The 15,362-nt window shown below is 48.2% G+C and overlaps 5 protein-coding genes across 5 annotated transcripts; all 5 read left to right on the plus strand.

Moving 5' to 3' along the window:
* The first annotated feature begins 1,355 nt into the window (after positions 1-1,355).
* On the plus strand, positions 1,356-5,088 carry DFJ58DRAFT_816706 (uncharacterized protein). The gene is made up of 14 exons (XM_041391760.1): positions 1,356-1,730; positions 1,788-1,864; positions 1,919-2,118; positions 2,192-2,223; positions 2,310-2,809; positions 2,886-3,026; positions 3,156-3,318; positions 3,431-3,479; positions 3,561-3,695; positions 3,805-4,101; positions 4,127-4,156; positions 4,285-4,426; positions 4,483-4,595; positions 4,663-5,088. Exons 1-14 carry the CDS (start codon positions 1,582-1,584, stop codon positions 4,696-4,698), a joined length of 2,064 nt encoding a protein of 687 aa, XP_041237422.1. The 5' UTR covers positions 1,356-1,581; the 3' UTR covers positions 4,699-5,088.
* A 914-nt stretch (positions 5,089-6,002) lies between these two features.
* DFJ58DRAFT_816738 (RTA1 like protein-domain-containing protein) lies at positions 6,003-7,830 on the plus strand. The gene is made up of 11 exons (XM_041391761.1): positions 6,003-6,189; positions 6,244-6,302; positions 6,352-6,379; positions 6,430-6,574; positions 6,632-6,744; positions 6,793-6,815; positions 6,869-6,949; positions 6,999-7,038; positions 7,096-7,273; positions 7,332-7,402; positions 7,459-7,830. Exons 1-11 carry the CDS (start codon positions 6,156-6,158, stop codon positions 7,599-7,601), a joined length of 915 nt encoding a protein of 304 aa, XP_041237423.1. The 5' UTR covers positions 6,003-6,155; the 3' UTR covers positions 7,602-7,830.
* A 629-nt stretch (positions 7,831-8,459) lies between these two features.
* Positions 8,460-9,768, plus strand: DFJ58DRAFT_734544 (uncharacterized protein; the record flags this gene model as incomplete). Its single annotated transcript, XM_041386505.1, has 4 exons — positions 8,460-8,867; positions 8,923-9,090; positions 9,135-9,674; positions 9,733-9,768. The coding sequence occupies 4 exons, from the start codon at positions 8,460-8,462 to the stop codon at positions 9,766-9,768; spliced, it is 1,152 nt and encodes a 383-aa protein (XP_041237424.1).
* A 684-nt stretch (positions 9,769-10,452) lies between these two features.
* Positions 10,453-12,147, plus strand: DFJ58DRAFT_155840 (uncharacterized protein). Its single transcript, XM_041378926.1, has 14 exons — positions 10,453-10,489; positions 10,545-10,815; positions 10,877-10,886; positions 10,936-10,955; positions 11,005-11,037; positions 11,100-11,196; positions 11,248-11,285; positions 11,345-11,375; positions 11,444-11,476; positions 11,529-11,605; positions 11,658-11,715; positions 11,773-11,862; positions 11,924-12,021; positions 12,093-12,147. Exons 2-14 carry the CDS (start codon positions 10,762-10,764, stop codon positions 12,105-12,107), a joined length of 654 nt encoding a protein of 217 aa, XP_041237425.1. The 5' UTR covers positions 10,453-10,489; positions 10,545-10,761; the 3' UTR covers positions 12,108-12,147.
* Positions 12,148-13,359: 1,212 nt separating this feature from the next.
* On the plus strand, positions 13,360-13,848 carry DFJ58DRAFT_734546 (uncharacterized protein; the record flags this gene model as incomplete). The annotated part of the gene is made up of 1 exon (XM_041386506.1): positions 13,360-13,848. The coding sequence occupies one exon, from the start codon at positions 13,360-13,362 to the stop codon at positions 13,846-13,848; it is 489 nt and encodes a 162-aa protein (XP_041237426.1).
* Between the last annotated feature and the right edge of the window lie 1,514 nt (positions 13,849-15,362).

The following is a 15,362-nucleotide window of genomic DNA, read 5'->3' on the forward strand; positions in this document are numbered from 1 at the left end:
TTATTGGCCGATTTACGGTTGACGTGTTCACAGCCGGCAATAGACTGGGCGCAACTTAATTATAGTTACAGTTGGTACCGGAAACGCTCGGTAGTTTCATTGATAACAAAGCAACAAGACCTCTATCCAGATCTAACATGTACCCAATAATACACATCATTAGATTTAATCTGATCATCACAGTTGATTCGGACACTCACACGTGTGTACTAATCCTTGATCCACTTGATGTTTGAGACCGGGCCACCGTCAGCCTTTGAAATACGCAGCCACCTCGAGGGACCTACTTTTATACAACTGGAAGGAAGGCTTAGCCTCCGCGGATCAGCCTTGACCGATTCACAAATATGCTTCTTCTAAGTTGAGTTGACTTTAATACGGGTGTGATGATGATATATGTAAAGTAAACTGGGGGAAGCTAACCCATATGAAAACGATTGATCTGGATCGATACATGAATCTGTAAAGGGGTGGATGTGATCGGTCAGTACTAATAGTCTTCATCCAACTGGTGCCTTGATTATCTGTGTCGGTGAGAGCATGTTGAATGATCTTCTTCATATTGCAGCCTTTCGCTATGGGCGTGTATCGGGTCGACTGGCCGGTGAAGAGATCGGGGATGGAGGAGGCTCTGCTACAAAAGTACATTGGAAGGCGCAATTGTAGATTATGTGAGGTGACATTCCGAACGTACTTATTGTGATCGGGGGCTTCCTTCGCTGATCCTGGATATCTACAAACCATTTGCGTGAAGAGTCGACTCTGCGATATCAAGATTGGATGGTACGCGCCAAGTAGTGGCAAGCAGAGCTACTAGTCGTGATCGAACGAACACCTTACGAAGCGCGCTTGGAGTCGCACTTGCTTCGGGATATTATTATCTGCATATTTGGGCGTCAGGACGATAACACGCAACCTCTGTCGTCGCATCGGTCGAACATCGTATTTGAAGAGACTAACACATCTTGTCCGGAAATGCGGGAGGATGCTTCGTCTGGGACACGATGCTTTAAAAGCGCGAGAAAAGATGTCGGCCTTCCTAGACGACTCGGAGCGATACTCTTTCTCAAACGATGGATATATCCTGTTAATGTAATCGCTTTGGCCACAGCCTTGGGGACGGTCATTATCAGAAATATCTCTGGATTGTCAACTGTGCGTTGGTCAACTATGACTGATGGCCTAAGGTGTTAGGTTATGCCGCACCTAACTTTGAGTCGGACTCGGACGTGCCATGCAGTAGTATTGAGCAAACGAACAAGGACCAATTGAGGCCGGCCAGAGGCTAGAGCTGAGGCGTACGCCGCGTACGTCAGGCTCGGAAATTCGGAATGCCCGATTTGTACTTGTGCTCACAAGGACTGAACCCAAGGCTATGCTACGTAGCAGCCACGACGGTGTTAGAGTCACCAAGCTTGATAGACACATGAAGGATCCGTGTCTTCTCTTCTACTGAAGCTCGTTGTCGTGCTCGTTGTCGTCGCTGGTTGTAGTTGCTCACGCGTTCATATCCGAAAACAGGACATCCCTTGGAATACCCTAGACGCCCGTACACAGCAGCCTTTCTTCACTCACACCACTATGTCCAACTCACCCCCACCCGTAAATAATCCCTACGACCCTGCAAACGCCCTCGACGACATCTCAGGTCTTCACTGGGCCCTCCATGAGTTTCTTCAATCTCGCATGCACGAAAGCGAACGATTCTGCGAGCAAAGCGATCCAGAAAAGTACGTACTTCTGTCTTCATCGTTCCCACAACAGAAACTGAGATCGAGTCACTGCAGACAAAGATTGTACTTTGCGACTGGACTTGGCCTTATTCAATGTGTGAAGGGTCTCATGTCTTTTGAGGATAAGGTTCGTGTGTCCTGCTACTGCTATTACTTAAACGCTAATTTTAATTTGATCCCTTCAGGATCTCTGGCCGCTATCAACGACACCAAGCACGGCATCGCTGTCGCTTCTGCACATCGCAAACGCCCCAGCAGCTTCGCAGGTCGTCTTGCAGGGTACATCGTTCCCTCACTCAGCACGAGCGGTACAGAATGGATTGCAGGTATGACGCCCGTGGAGCGTCATGCTGAACTTGTCTATGCAGAGAGTCTCTATCAAAAGGTGTGTCGACTGACAAGGACCGTGTGTTTTGGGCGGTCTGCGTGTTTTGGGGGGCTAGCTGATGCCGCATCAGAGTCTTCTCGGGATAGTCTATTCAGGCGATTGGTTAGCAGTTTATCCGGGAAGTGTATGTGCTCCTGTTCTTCATCTCTCTTTCGTCAGCTAATAATCTAAGTACCGTGAATGCCCAGGCTCAACATGCGCACAACTATCTCCATATACCGTCAACTTGGTAAATGGATCGAGACGGTCGACGCAGCATACGCTATTGCCCACCCCGAACTACTAGCTGCCATTTCAATGCCAAATCCCACACCGGAAACGGGAACGGATATCGAAGAAACGCCACCAGAATCTAGCACCACGAGCTTTGCAAGCGCTAACTCATCCTCTGTCGCACATTCACCTCTCCCTTCCCCCGAACAAACATCTACACGGGACCTCACCTCCCCACCATCCAACGCAACGTCATCCCCTACACACCCGTACCTCCCCTCCCCAACCATAGATCCTCATTTCCGCTCTGGCGTATACTTAGGTCTTGGTATGTCCCATCTTGTGCTCAGTATGATGCCCGGGAAACTCCTCGCGCTGGTGGAGTTGTTTGGGTATAAGGGCGATAGGAAGTTCGGATTGGAGTTGCTGGAGAGGGCTGGGGGATGGGGTGCAAACGGGAGAGTGGTCGAGAAGGGTGAGTGACTCTCGTCCATGATCGTGTTTTGGTCTCGCGGGTTAGGCCCAAGAAGTGCTGATATGCTCGCTTACAGAAGCAGAAGGCGTCCGACGTGCAATCTGCGATATGTCGCTACTCATCTTCCACCTCGTCCTCTCGGCGTTTACGTTCGAAGGCGTCGATGTGCGCAAGGCTGCGAGGGTGTTGGAGTGGAATTTGAAGAGGTATCCGAATGGTGCGTGTGTGGGCCATTTGCGTTGTTAGGGATGTGTGTTTTAATTGGCGGTGGTGTTTTTTCTCTCCCCCCATGCCCTGCCCTGCCCGTACTCTAACCTCCCTTCAACCCCCCACCGACACCAAATAGGCGTCTTCTTCCTATTCGGCGCAGGTCGCCTCGCCCTCGTCCGTTCCCAGCCCTCAAAAGCCCTCGTCTACTACGCACGCGCTGCACAAGCTCAAACACAGTATAAGAACTTACACCATATTTCGTGGTGGGAGAGTGCGGTTGCTTGTTTAGGGCTTTGGAGGTGTGTATTTTTTGTGTTTTAGTGTGCATTTTGGTGTGGTGTGGGGTTTTGGTAGAGGGTGATGCAGGACGGGTGATGGGTATATGTGCGATACTGATATTGGTTTCCGCAGAGTCGCGGAAAGTAGATCGTGGTGGGGAAAACTCGGAGGCGAGGCTACGGTAGGTTTCTCTTTTCCCCTTTCGTGTCCGTGTCCGTTTGCTTACGACTATCCCTCGATATTATCGCCTCTGTGGACTTAGTGGTCCAAAGCAACATATACATACGGTGAAGCGGCATGTTTAGCCACGCTCGGCGAGCACACAGAAGCGAAGAAGCTCATGGAGCGTGTCCAGGGGTTGAGGCAGAAAATTGCAGGGAAGAGCATTCCTGTCGAGGTACGTTTTTACTTTCTTGGACGTTTCTTCCTCCCTTTCATCTCGCTACCCTCCCCTAAACCCATCCCCATCCCACCAAAAAACAACTCAACGCTAACCAAACACACAGAAATTCGTCGCTCGCAAAGCCCGTAAATATCTCGCTCAATCCGACAGACTTCTCCTCCCGGCCCTAGAGCTCGCCTATGTATTCCACGCGATCGCGCATGCTCCCAGGGAAGTTATTGTGAAGGAGATGATTCCTGCTCTTGGAGGCGCTTTGGGCGAGCTGGGTTTGGTGCTTTCCTCTGAGAGTGAGGGTTTGGCATCGTCTGAGTCTGGAGGGAGTGGGGGCGGTGCCAAGGAGAATGGGGCCAAGAAAGGCAAGGGCAAGAAGCTGGAGTCGCGGAGTGGGTATTGGGATGATGTCTGTCTTGCGCTGTTTCTTGGAGGGCGTGTGTTGGCGATTTGTTGCATATCCGGTGTGTATGCCTTTTTTGTGGTGGCTTTTCCGTTTGGATTTTGTGCCCTTGGCGTCTTTAGGCTCTCCCCTCTTTCTCGCTTTAAGTCGTTGATCTATCCTCGCTGACACACGTCCCTGTTGATTCAGGACCCGGATGCTGAACTCGAACCTGATGAAAAGATCCCTTTCTCATCAGAGGACGCGCGCTCATACTCGGAGCGCGCGTTCCGTGCAGTCTTTGAGCACGGACCTAACATCGAGTTGGACCATTATATCGTGTATTATGCACGTGAGTCGGCTTTGTTCTGTCATTCGTTGAGAATTTTCCCAACTCTTTTTTCTTAGATTTTGAGTACGGGAGGCTACTAGCGCGATCAGGTAACAAGGATGGTGCGAGGACGCAGTTTGATCTTGTTATGTCGGGAAAGCCGCTTGAGGTGAATGCTGCAGGACGAAAGGTACGTTAACACCCGCGCATACATTTCGTCGTTTTATCACATCGCTGACGGATGCTCTCCATTTCAGGGTAAATATAGTCTAGAGGTACGAAACACGTCTTAAATAAGAACGAACCAACGAGACTACTAACTAACTTTTACGCTCTTCTCATTACAGAACGCACTTCATATGAGGACGCATGCAGCGCTAGAAGCATTAGACCAGAACCGACTGCTGTAATACCCGTTGATACCAACGGAGACGGACTCAATTTCAAATCATATCTATTCGTATATCTATCGATACGTCGTGCGTAGTGTTTTGCATACTTACGATCGGGTGATACCTGCATACCTACTTACATATCATTTGTTGCGGCCTGATTCCATCTGGCTGAGCTGGATACAATCTATGACTTGGCATTCTACCCTTAGACTTTAATATTTGTACTTGTTGACTTGGACAGCCATCCATCACTGAAATTATGCCATTGATCACTCTGAGCTCCCAAAACGACGAAGCAGCATCCCTCAGAGCCAGCCACGCTCGGTAAACATACAATTTCAAGCTGATCTCGGAGCGCGTACATACTAACGCTGAGGCAGAAGCCGTATTACTGCCGAGGTGAGTTTTTGATATTAAAATATTAATTGACTTCCAGTTTATTTCTGGCCAGTTGATGATCTCAAGGTACTTATAATTAATTGGGTGGATTAATCCGAGTCGTCGATATGATGATATGAATGTTTCATGACACTGCTACGCCCATGCCACCTGGTCCCTCGGTGATTGGCAGTGGAGCCCGGGCATGAGACTAGACCTCTGTTTGCCTGAACTTTCCCTTTGCACAGCAACCACAAGTAATATCCGTTCTTCGACCATATGTACAGGCTCACCAATTATGATGCAATAGCGGTCTCACATACATGTCCAAGCCACTTCTAGTGTCATGAAAAAAAACCGCATTTCTGTCATCTGCCAGGTGCCAGTCAACGTTCTGCCGGCAGAACTACCTCAAAATAGATTTGTTCAAGTGACTTGTTATCACTTGTGAATGTTTTTCAAATTTAGCTATGACGACGGTGTGATCGAGGCGTACTATCATGATCTTTGCGCTCATAGTGCTGCCCAGTACCTGCAGTACCATCAAAAAATCAACATGTCAGTGTCGATGTCCGGACTTCGGATCCCTTGACATAGCGTACCTCTAAGATAGTAACAGGTAAGGATGTTTCAGGGTTAAGGTGGCAACTAGGCTAGGCTACTAGTATAATCTAAATATTGCCGCGGGTTCCTCAGGTTCGACCCAACAAGGAGCATTATTGGCTAATGGGCACGTCAGCTCCGCCACTGGATGATCAAACTGCGCAGGGAAACGTGATATTTAGAGTAACTCAAATGATATGTTCTAGCTTATCCGAAGCATACCTCGGTCACAGCCTTTTCATCACCGAGACCTGCCGGAACCCCAGGCAGCGGCGGCACAACTCTACTTAGTAGAAATGCTTGCTTTGCGTGCATATGTTCCACGTCCACTGGTAACACCCCCCTCACTCCTTCAGGCCATTTCTTCTGTCAAAATGACTCTCGGCTCTGTACTTGCTAACCAAACTCGTGAGTGCCACAATTTTTTTTTTCGTCACGTCTTTCAACAAGTGAGGTCAACAGCACCTGGCCATTCTGTTGGCCCGTACAACTATGTGCCTACGGAATGGATCTGTATCCTTGTGAGTTATGTTGTATACACGTCTCATCTTTTTCAAATCGTTCCCTTAGTTCATCGTGTTGTACGGCATTTCCACTAGTATGAAGTTTTACTATCCACAGTGCACGATCATGACTTGACATCTCCAGTCCTCCACTTAGGCCAGGCATTCAAGTTTAGACTCTGGTGGATGCTTCCAACAGCGACCTTGGCGGGTATCCTGGAAATACTCGGATGGAGTGCTAGGCTATGGTCGAGCAAAAGTCCAAAACTTATAACCCCTTATGAGATGCAGTGAGTGTTCATGCAGAAGTAATCTTTCGCATGTTCACTCAAGCATTTTCACTCCAGGCTTGTGGGCACTGTCGTAGCACCTACTCCCCTCGTTGCAGCCAACTTTATCATCCTTGGCAAGATAATCGGTCAAGTTGGTCCCCAGTTTAGCCGTCTGACCCCCAAAATATGTTAGTGTCGCTCTGATGCTGCTAGCGTTCAGTTACTCATCAGTGCAGATACCATCATTTTTTGTTCCTTTGTTAGTATCATGCATTCAACTGGTATTCATCCGTCATATCTTCCAACTCTTAGGATGTTATCTGCTTGATCGTACAAGCTCTTGGAGGCGCAACCGCTGCGCGCGCCGTTAGCCAGGAGACAAGTGCTGCGATGGTATGTATACCATCCATCATTTCCTGTAACATTCACTTCATAGAGATAGGGCGCAAACATCATGCTAGGAGGAATTGTGGCCCAGCTCTGTGCGTGACAAGGGTCTTTCAATTCTCTCCCTCACATTCCTTACTTTTGCTCTCTAGTCGCTATAGTGGTCTATGTCACTTTGGCGTCCGAGTTTTTCTTGCGTGTGAAATATGATGCACCCGTCCGCCACGTTGAGCAGCCCCACGTATTCGAGAAAGGTCAACGTGCTGTGAGTAAGAGCTTGCGAATTATGATTTATGCCACGGCATTCTGCACCCTCTGTATCTTCATTCGGTCAGTGCCCAACACATCTTCTTATCAGCAGTCATTGATGTGCTTAATTCATCCTTAGTTCCATTTACCGTACTGTGGAGCTCGCTGGTGGGTGGTTCGGGCCAGTAATCACGACTCAGCGCTATTTCGGTACGTCGTCCCCTATTTTCGCAAGGAATACATTTATAATGGTCTATTATCGATAGATTGGCTCGATGGTGGCATGGTCACTCTCGCTATCTACACTCAAAATTTCTTTCACCCGGGTATCTGGCTGAACAAGGCTGGCCCAACTTCCGAGTCTCAAGTTTTATCAGAAGAAGCCGACGAAGAAGAAGCCGCAACTTAGATGTTAACTTATGTCTACATCCATATATCGAGTCTGCTCATCATTTACCTTGTCGGCACTTCTCGGACATTTACTCAAATATGTTATGTTATAGCCATGCCTATTTTCGCACCGCTTGTATGATGTGTTGAGGCCCTATACCAGTCTATACCCGTTGTCTCACTCGAACTGAGATTTAAAACGTTCAAGTATCGTCGAATTCCTGATTGTATGTGGCTGTGCCCCGAAGAAATGATGACATCATCTCCGAACTTGAAACTTTTGAAACTTCCGCTCATCCACGTCGTCCGCACATACTCCTGACAGTCATGTTTTTCTCTATTCCTCTCAACTATTTGCACAACTACCGTCACTCGAACACTGACCACAAGCCACATCTCATCAATTTATCGTTTTACTATGCTCCATAACTTCATCAAGAATATTCTCAACGTTTGTCGTGGACAAATACCCTCTCGGATTGGAACCGCTACCCTTGAAGGGCTGCCCGATGAAGTCTGATGCCATATCCTCGAATTTCTTTCATATAACGAAATTGTACGGTGCGCTTTGGTGAGTTATCGATTCATTCCCACCCTTTGAACTGATGTGCTAATATGCCTTTTACAGACCTGCCTGACACTGTACAACACAGTCAAATGCTCTGTTGAGCTACAGTACATCATCGAACTTGGTGCTCAACGGTTAATTGAAGTACATCCGCGGTCGCCTACCACCTCTCTAGCGGAGTACTTGGGTATCCTCAGAAAAAAGGCAAACGCGTGGAACACTTTAAAGCCCATTGCTACGGATACATCTCGTCTTATTACGACCTTGTGCAACTTCAACTCGGTTGTTCATCGAAATATTATCTCCTGTATGCCGTCTGCGCATGTGGATCCTGTGTCCCACGCTGTGGATATCAAGACCAACAGCACGTATGCTGCTACAGTCTTCATGATCCCCAGTCAGGTTCCTCACACGTACAGGTACACGGATGAACTGCAAGACGTCGAGATCATCATTACATTTCCGATCGATGTCGATTCCGAAGGCTTCAAGTACCAAATATCCTCCCGTATCATATTAACGGGGGAGGAACATCCTTTGTCCCATGGATCTCATGTAGCGAGTGGTCGAGCCGCTTGCAGCGAAGCTCTGCGCATCAAAATCGCTGTTGCTGTCCTTGATGATCGCCTCGCAGTCTATATTGGTGGAACCGACAACAATCGGAGCCAGTGTTGGTCGCTGCACGTCTTGAGTTGGCAACGACCTAGTCAAGCTGACGTGGGTGGTGTTTCCTTGTGTCTTTCGCTGTCTATTTGATTTGAGCATTTAACAGGACTTATGTGCGATCAGTGACGGTAATCAGTTGTCGGACATCCGTTTTCTTGTCAAGGAGAAGCTTATAGCTTTCTCGTCAGATGGTTATATATACCTCTATGACACCGAGGACCCATCAAAGGCGCCGCGGCTTCATGCAAGATTTACGCTGCCCAACTATGGCAGCGTGAGCGTTTTCGATCACCCGTCGAATTTTCACAGTGCCGCAAGCTGTGCGGGCCTCGCGGTACCAGTCGACCACTGGATTTGGACAACAAACCCTGCAGACCGAGTCATATCGGTGACATCGGTTTTTTTTCATTGATTTGTATCATATCTGCTCGTATATTTTTCATGGACATTCCTTCGACATGGTTTGATCCGACGTCACAAGATGGGCGCTTAGTCACTTGGTCATCCTGGGGTCCACAAAACTGTCGTCTCCTCCCTAAAGAAACGCTCTGCTCAGAATTCTTTTTTGGAGTGGGAGGATCTCGTGTTATATGGGCGAGTCCCGTCGCTGGTCGAACTGATTCATTGCTCCGATTACACATGGCCGATTTCAATCCCTCGGCCGTGGCGCGTGGCATCGGCAAGGTAATCCGCGAACCTACGATATCCACAACAGTCCCTCTCTGGCCGGACACGCAGGTAACGACATACCTCCCACTTGTGGAGGTGGCCTATGACAGAACTTTCAATACTCCCGTTTGGGATATCACGCTCGACGAGGAGACTATGGTGGTGTTCACCCAACGCATGGTCAAGTCTGTAAGTGTATTTCTGTCTGTCTGACCTACAAAGTTCACTATCTCACTTAACATACCAGGGGTGGAAAATGCAGGCTAACGTCTTTGAAATGTAGTATTTCATTGTAGTCATGAACGTCTAGGAAAGTATTGAGATCGTCCGCTAAGGCATGCAGCTTTGCCGTATGTACGTTGCTTTGGACCACTAAGTGCACCGGGAGGTAATCAGTGAATTGATGAGTCCTTTGATGGCTTAGTACTGCCACATTACACGGTGCGTCCGAGTCCGGCTCATAGTTAGGTGCGGCATAAGGCATCCCTAACAATTTTGATATCACAGAGTCGACTCTTCAAGTAAATCTCTTGTAGCAGAGCCTCCTCCATTCCTGATCTCACTGGCCAGTTGACCTGATACACACCTGCAGCGGAATATGAAGAAGATCAATCAACATGCTCTCACCGACGCAGCCGCATTCGCCAGCTATAATGAAGGCATCAGACCAGTTACTGGCCAGTCACATCCACCCTTTTACAGTTTCATGTAGACAAGAACGGGTTAGTTTCTTCCGGTCTGCTTTACTTGTATCATCACACGCGTGTTAATGTCATCTTAACTTAGAGTCTTGGAAGAAGCGTCTGTCTGAAACGGCCAACGCTGATCCAAAGAGGTTAAGCCTTCCTTCAAGTTCTCGAAACGTAGGTCTTCGAGGTGGTCGCGTGTTTCAAGGACTGATGGTGTCTCAAACATCAGCGGATCAAGGATCAGTAGAATGAGCGCATGTGAGTTTCCGGATCAACTTCGGCGATCAAATTAAAACTGATCATGTGTATTATTGGGTGCGTGTTACACCTGAATAGAGGCCTTATTGATATGTTGCCAATGAAAATACAGAACATTCCTGGCACCAGCTGCAACTTTTATTAAGTTGCGCTCAACCTGATGCAGGCTGTGACCATGTCAGCTATGAATCACCCAGTGAAACGATCCAGCACGATATCCTCAGCAGCTTAGCGTCCCCAGTACCCGGTCTTCATGGGTTCCCAGCTCATTTAAAAAGGTGAACGGATGTGTATGCAGAACCCAATTATTTCCTCTCGAACGAATCCAGATGGAATATTCAGTAGACGATGTCACAGCGGCCAGAAGTCTGCAGATATTCGTGGTGCGTTACTTTCTTGATACGACAGCAAGATAATAACAGATATATCTCGTGTGACAACTAGTTCTCATACAGTGCGTGCTGTCTGAACTGTATCTTCCTCGTTCTAACTCGACAGCTCAGCGTCGATGGCGACATTCTGGGTATGTTTATCCCGATCTATTTCCGTCTGCCGTTAAACTTGTTATCCAGATCTATGACTATATTTGTTCACTTCACGAAGAGGTAAGTAGTGTACATGTTCCGTGATATGCCTAGGCTCTCATCTTACTAATGTGCTGTTCAAGTGGACATTCCTACTTCGGTCGCGCTGGACGACAGTAAAAGCCCTTTATATCACTGCACGATATGTCCCCTTTTTAATCATCACCGTGAACCTATATCGTGCGTTCATTCCAGTCTATGTTTCCCGAGCTCAATGAATTGGCATACTAGGTGCTTCAGTGGCCGTGGCCCCGAACGAGAATAACAATGTATGTGGACATGGTCATCTATCCACTGACGAATGAAGATAACTGTATGACTTCGTCAGAAATGCCGGATGTTGATCGATATTATCGTATGTATGTGCCTGCCGCCCGGTGGATATTTCATGCGCGTTCTTACCAAGCGCTGCTATTTCCTCTTACAGCCTTGAGTCTGATTTCATTCACTTGCTCTGAATGTATCTCTACTTCCTCCAAGACACTCACGTGTTTCTAATCTGATTCATCCAGGCTTTTTTGTCCTCAGAACGTATGCACTCTGGAACAAAAATAGAATTCTACTCGTAGTCATGCTGTCCACCCTTTTTGTGAACCTCGCGCCCTCACCGCACCCAAGTTCAATGCTGACAAATCAGTCAGGCTATCATCATATCATGCTTCATCATTAATGGTTTTACTGCTATTGTATCCTCTTATTGTTTGTGCTCTCACCTTCTCCCACTACTATTTGCACGTATTTACTCCACTTTCACAGTTATGGCTAGTACGATCTTAGGCTGTCACCGGAGCTCGGGCAGTTTCTCATTCTTCATACCGTTTATTCTTATGTTTGTATTCCAACTGGGTATGCAGCCAGAAACTAGGAGTTAACATTGCAGACACGCGCTGACTGATGCTATCCCCAGTACTGGTGTCCCTCACACTCGTGTGTGTCATACAGAGTTGGCGGTCGGCCAAGGGCCCTCTGTACGCCATCCTAATGAAGCATAACATATTCTACTATGTATGTGGTCTGCGTAAGTCAGAACTTACACATGTTTCTGTGCTTATCGGTGATGACTAACTTTTCGAAAGTTCTGTCGGCTGTGAACGTCATTGTGCCACTGCTGCCGCTTTCTGATGTGCGTAAACAATACAGGCCTTCGGCATGATCGAACCATTGATGTTGTGCGCACCCAGTCCCTGTCCTACTTTGTCCCCGAAGAGTATGCACCTCCAACTTCTGTAGCGAATTCCTACTGACAAAACCCCCAAACACACATCTGCAGTTTCGAGGTCTTTATCCTTGCGATCCTCGCCACGCGCATGCACCTCCATCTCTGGCATATGGATCAGCACGTGGAAGATTCTGACCTCGTCGTTTGGATATCTATGTTGGACATTTCACCTGCAGACCTTACGGTGTAACGTCTTATTGCGTGGCTTATTCGGCGTCGTTTGTGAAGTGGGATTTGGACTACGATTTCAGGCACACTTCTTCTCCGTTTGATGATTTTGATCACGAGTAATACACTGCTCATTCCGCTGCTTGCCAACTGCAGTCCCTCGTAGACTGCAAGATTGTTCGAGACACAGATGCGGGCCATGCACGACTTGCCAAATGCGTGACACACAAGAGGGTCTCTTACCTGAACCATGCCGTGCAGCATTTTCAAAACATACCAGGAGTGGAAAATGCAGACCAACGTCTTTGAAATGTAGTATTTCATTGTAATCATAAACGTCTAGGAAAGTATTGAGATTGTCCGCTAAGGCATGCAGCTTTGCCGTATGTACGTTGCTTTGGACCACTAAGTGCACCGGGAGGTAATCAGTGAATTGATGGGTCCTTGGTGTTGTAGCCGTGGGAAGTATAGGGACTGGTCCTTCAATTCGGTCACCACTAGTGTCTTTGGTGACTTAGTGTTGAAGTCCGAGCGATCCGATGAGGGAGAGAGTGAGGAAGCCGAAGGATCCGGCTAGGTACGAGCGGGAGAAACAGGTCCGAGCGCATGAGCCAAAGTGGCCAATAGGCTGCGCCCGAATGACGTCGGCCTGCGCCCTGCAATATACATATGTCAGAAATTTTCCCTCCTTGTTCCTTACTTACCTACTATAAAACTAAGTGCCTGTCAGACGCACACATCTCAGTTCAAGTTGAAACTGAGATGTAAGTACCTAAAAAATCATGTATGTTAGCGTTAGCTAACCAAAGCATAGCGTACCTTTCTGTTCTAGGTACTTTGCATGTTAATATACACAGAGTTCAAGTTGAAACTGAGATCGTACCTTTCTGTTCTAGCTCCCTCTCTCTCCGTTCGCTCGCCTGTCATCACGACAGGTTATGAGCCCTGACACAGCCATGGATATCACGCTCCCCTCCACCAGCTCTGCCCTATTCAACGTCCCAAAGCTAGCCGAGGATGGCAGCAACTGGATTACCTACAAGGAGAGAACGTTAACGGCAATCGGTGCGAGAGGTCTGATGCACTATATCACTGGTTGCGCAGTACGACCTGCCCCTATCTCCTTGCCTCAAGAGGATGATGGCACCGAAGTGACGGACGCAGAGATCGAGGCATTTGAAAAGAAAATGGATGAGTACTATCAAAAGGACTCACTAGTGAAGCAACAAATCTTCAGCACCATAACGGATAGGCTGTTGTTGCGCGTCCAGAAGCTCGGGTCCGGATCAAATGTCTGGGCCGAGATCTGCGACATCCACGAAGGAAAAACCGAGCTCGTCCAGATTGATCTGAGGCGAAGACTTCAGGAGACGAGGTGTGAGGAAAATGGTGATGTCAAGACTCACTTTAGCGAGATGCTTCAGCTCCATGTGTTAAGACCGTAGCTCAAGGGTAGACGGATCCGAAGGGCTTGGCCTCAGCTCATGCGCTGTGCCCCTTACCCGAGTACGTGCCCTTAATTTCAGAATGAAGTCCAGATGGAATCCGACGAAGTCCGAAGGACTTCCGGAGGCTGGCTACTCTGGTTGAGTGCTGGAGGACTTCCGGATGAGCGCGGGAAACTTTCGGATGAGTATAGGAAACTCTGGAAGAGTTTCACCCGCTGCATTAGATCCGAAGGTAAGCTCCCTAGATGGAAACACATAGAAGATAGGCTGCAAGGGACAGAGTCCAAAACAGGATAGGGTAGGAGGAGTGGTCCGAAGGACAGGACGTCCGGAGGTCCGAAGGTTTAAGACGTCCGAAGGTTACGACGTCCGGAGGACCGGAGGAGCGGACAGGATTCTAGGACAAGAGAAGAAGGGCTACAACGGACAAGGTCCGGAGTAGAAACAGACGGAGGTAGACTACACTATGGTAGAGTCGGATAGACGGGGTTTAGACAGAAGTCTCGGAAAGACAGGAAGTGCCGGAAAGGCAAAGCTTCGGCTTAGGGAGTCAATCCCTAAGCCTGGATATAGACGGAAGGATAAATCCGGAGGACCGGAAGGTTGGCCTAGGGAATCCTTCCCTAGGCCTAAGGAAAGGCAATACTAAGATGGACCGAAGTCCGAGATCAGAATGAGTGAAGTCTAGGATGCGAGAGAGCAAGTCTATGTTGAGCAGGATCTAAGATGATATTCGAACTGAGGAAACTTTACAGGAGTTGTACAGAGGTTTATATACTGGACGGGATCCGAGAGGATCAGTAAGCTGAAGACAAATGCTATGTACGAGCATGTGGAAACATATTGGTAAGTATGAATGGAACATAAACAAATGAACTCGGAGATGAACAAAGTACAAGGATCAATAAGCAAGACGGAAACACAGATAACCGAAGTCCGGAGTCAAGAGGATTACCATAAGGAGATAGACGCTGATTTAAGGTTTGAGCTTCGGATATGAGTATAGGTCGGATCCGGAGGTCTAGAGATATCGGATGAGGCGTCTGGATATCGGATGAGCGGATCCGGAGATCTAGGTGAAGACGAGACTAGGATATAGATCATGGATATCATCCGGTAGTCTAGGGAAGGTAAAGTCTCAGGTAGGATGAGCTCGGATCCGATGGGATCAAGGGTGGATGAAGCAGGCTTAGCTGCGGAGGTCCGAAGGTATGGATATATGGATGTACGAAGGTGTACGGATCCGAACCGATAGTGGACTGGAGGACTGCAGGCATGGATAAGGGTATGGAGGTCCGGATGTGCATCCGGAAGGCGTCCGGAAGGCGTGGGAACATCATCGGACGTAGGTCCAGAATACGGGATATGACACCGTGAGTCCCTGGCCGGCATGGGTGCTGCCATCGAGGAGAAAGACTTCTATGCCATGATACTGGCGTCTCTCCCCGAATCCTACCGTCCCCTACTCTCGTCCATCAACGCGGCTGTGAAGATTACTGGTTCACCCATAA

Source organism: Suillus subalutaceus (genome assembly GCF_016647625.1).
Source record: "Suillus subalutaceus strain FC151 chromosome Unknown DFJ58scaffold_180, whole genome shotgun sequence".
NCBI lineage: Eukaryota > Fungi > Basidiomycota > Agaricomycetes > Boletales > Suillaceae > Suillus > Suillus subalutaceus.

What these genes read in the sequence shown, in the direction of transcription:
- DFJ58DRAFT_816706 (XM_041391760.1), top strand. Translation starts at nt 1,582, where the DNA reads ATGTCCAACTCACCCCCACCCGTAAATAATCCCTACGACCCTGCAAAC. An exon ending in TTATATCGTGTATTATGCAC is followed by an intron (nt 4,427 to 4,482) that starts GTGAGTCGGCTT and finishes CTTTTTTCTTAG; the next exon opens with ATTTTGAGTACGGGAGGCTA. An exon ending in TGAATGCTGCAGGACGAAAG is followed by an intron (nt 4,596 to 4,662) that starts GTACGTTAACAC and finishes TCTCCATTTCAG; the next exon opens with GGTAAATATAGTCTAGAGGT.
- DFJ58DRAFT_816738 (XM_041391761.1), top strand. Translation starts at nt 6,156, where the DNA reads ATGACTCTCGGCTCTGTACTTGCTAACCAAACTC. An exon ending in CCGTCTGACCCCCAAAATAT is followed by an intron (nt 6,745 to 6,792) that starts GTTAGTGTCGCT and finishes TCATCAGTGCAG; the next exon opens with ATACCATCATTTTTTGTTCC. An exon ending in AGGAGACAAGTGCTGCGATG is followed by an intron (nt 6,950 to 6,998) that starts GTATGTATACCA and finishes TCATAGAGATAG; the next exon opens with GGCGCAAACATCATGCTAGG.
- DFJ58DRAFT_155840 (XM_041378926.1), top strand. Translation starts at nt 10,762, where the DNA reads ATGGAATATTCAGTAGACGATGTCACAGCGGCCAGAAGTCTGCAGATA. An exon ending in CGTCGATGGCGACATTCTGG is followed by an intron (nt 10,956 to 11,004) that starts GTATGTTTATCC and finishes CTTGTTATCCAG; the next exon opens with ATCTATGACTATATTTGTTC. An exon ending in TATGTTTGTATTCCAACTGG is followed by an intron (nt 11,863 to 11,923) that starts GTATGCAGCCAG and finishes TGCTATCCCCAG; the next exon opens with TACTGGTGTCCCTCACACTC.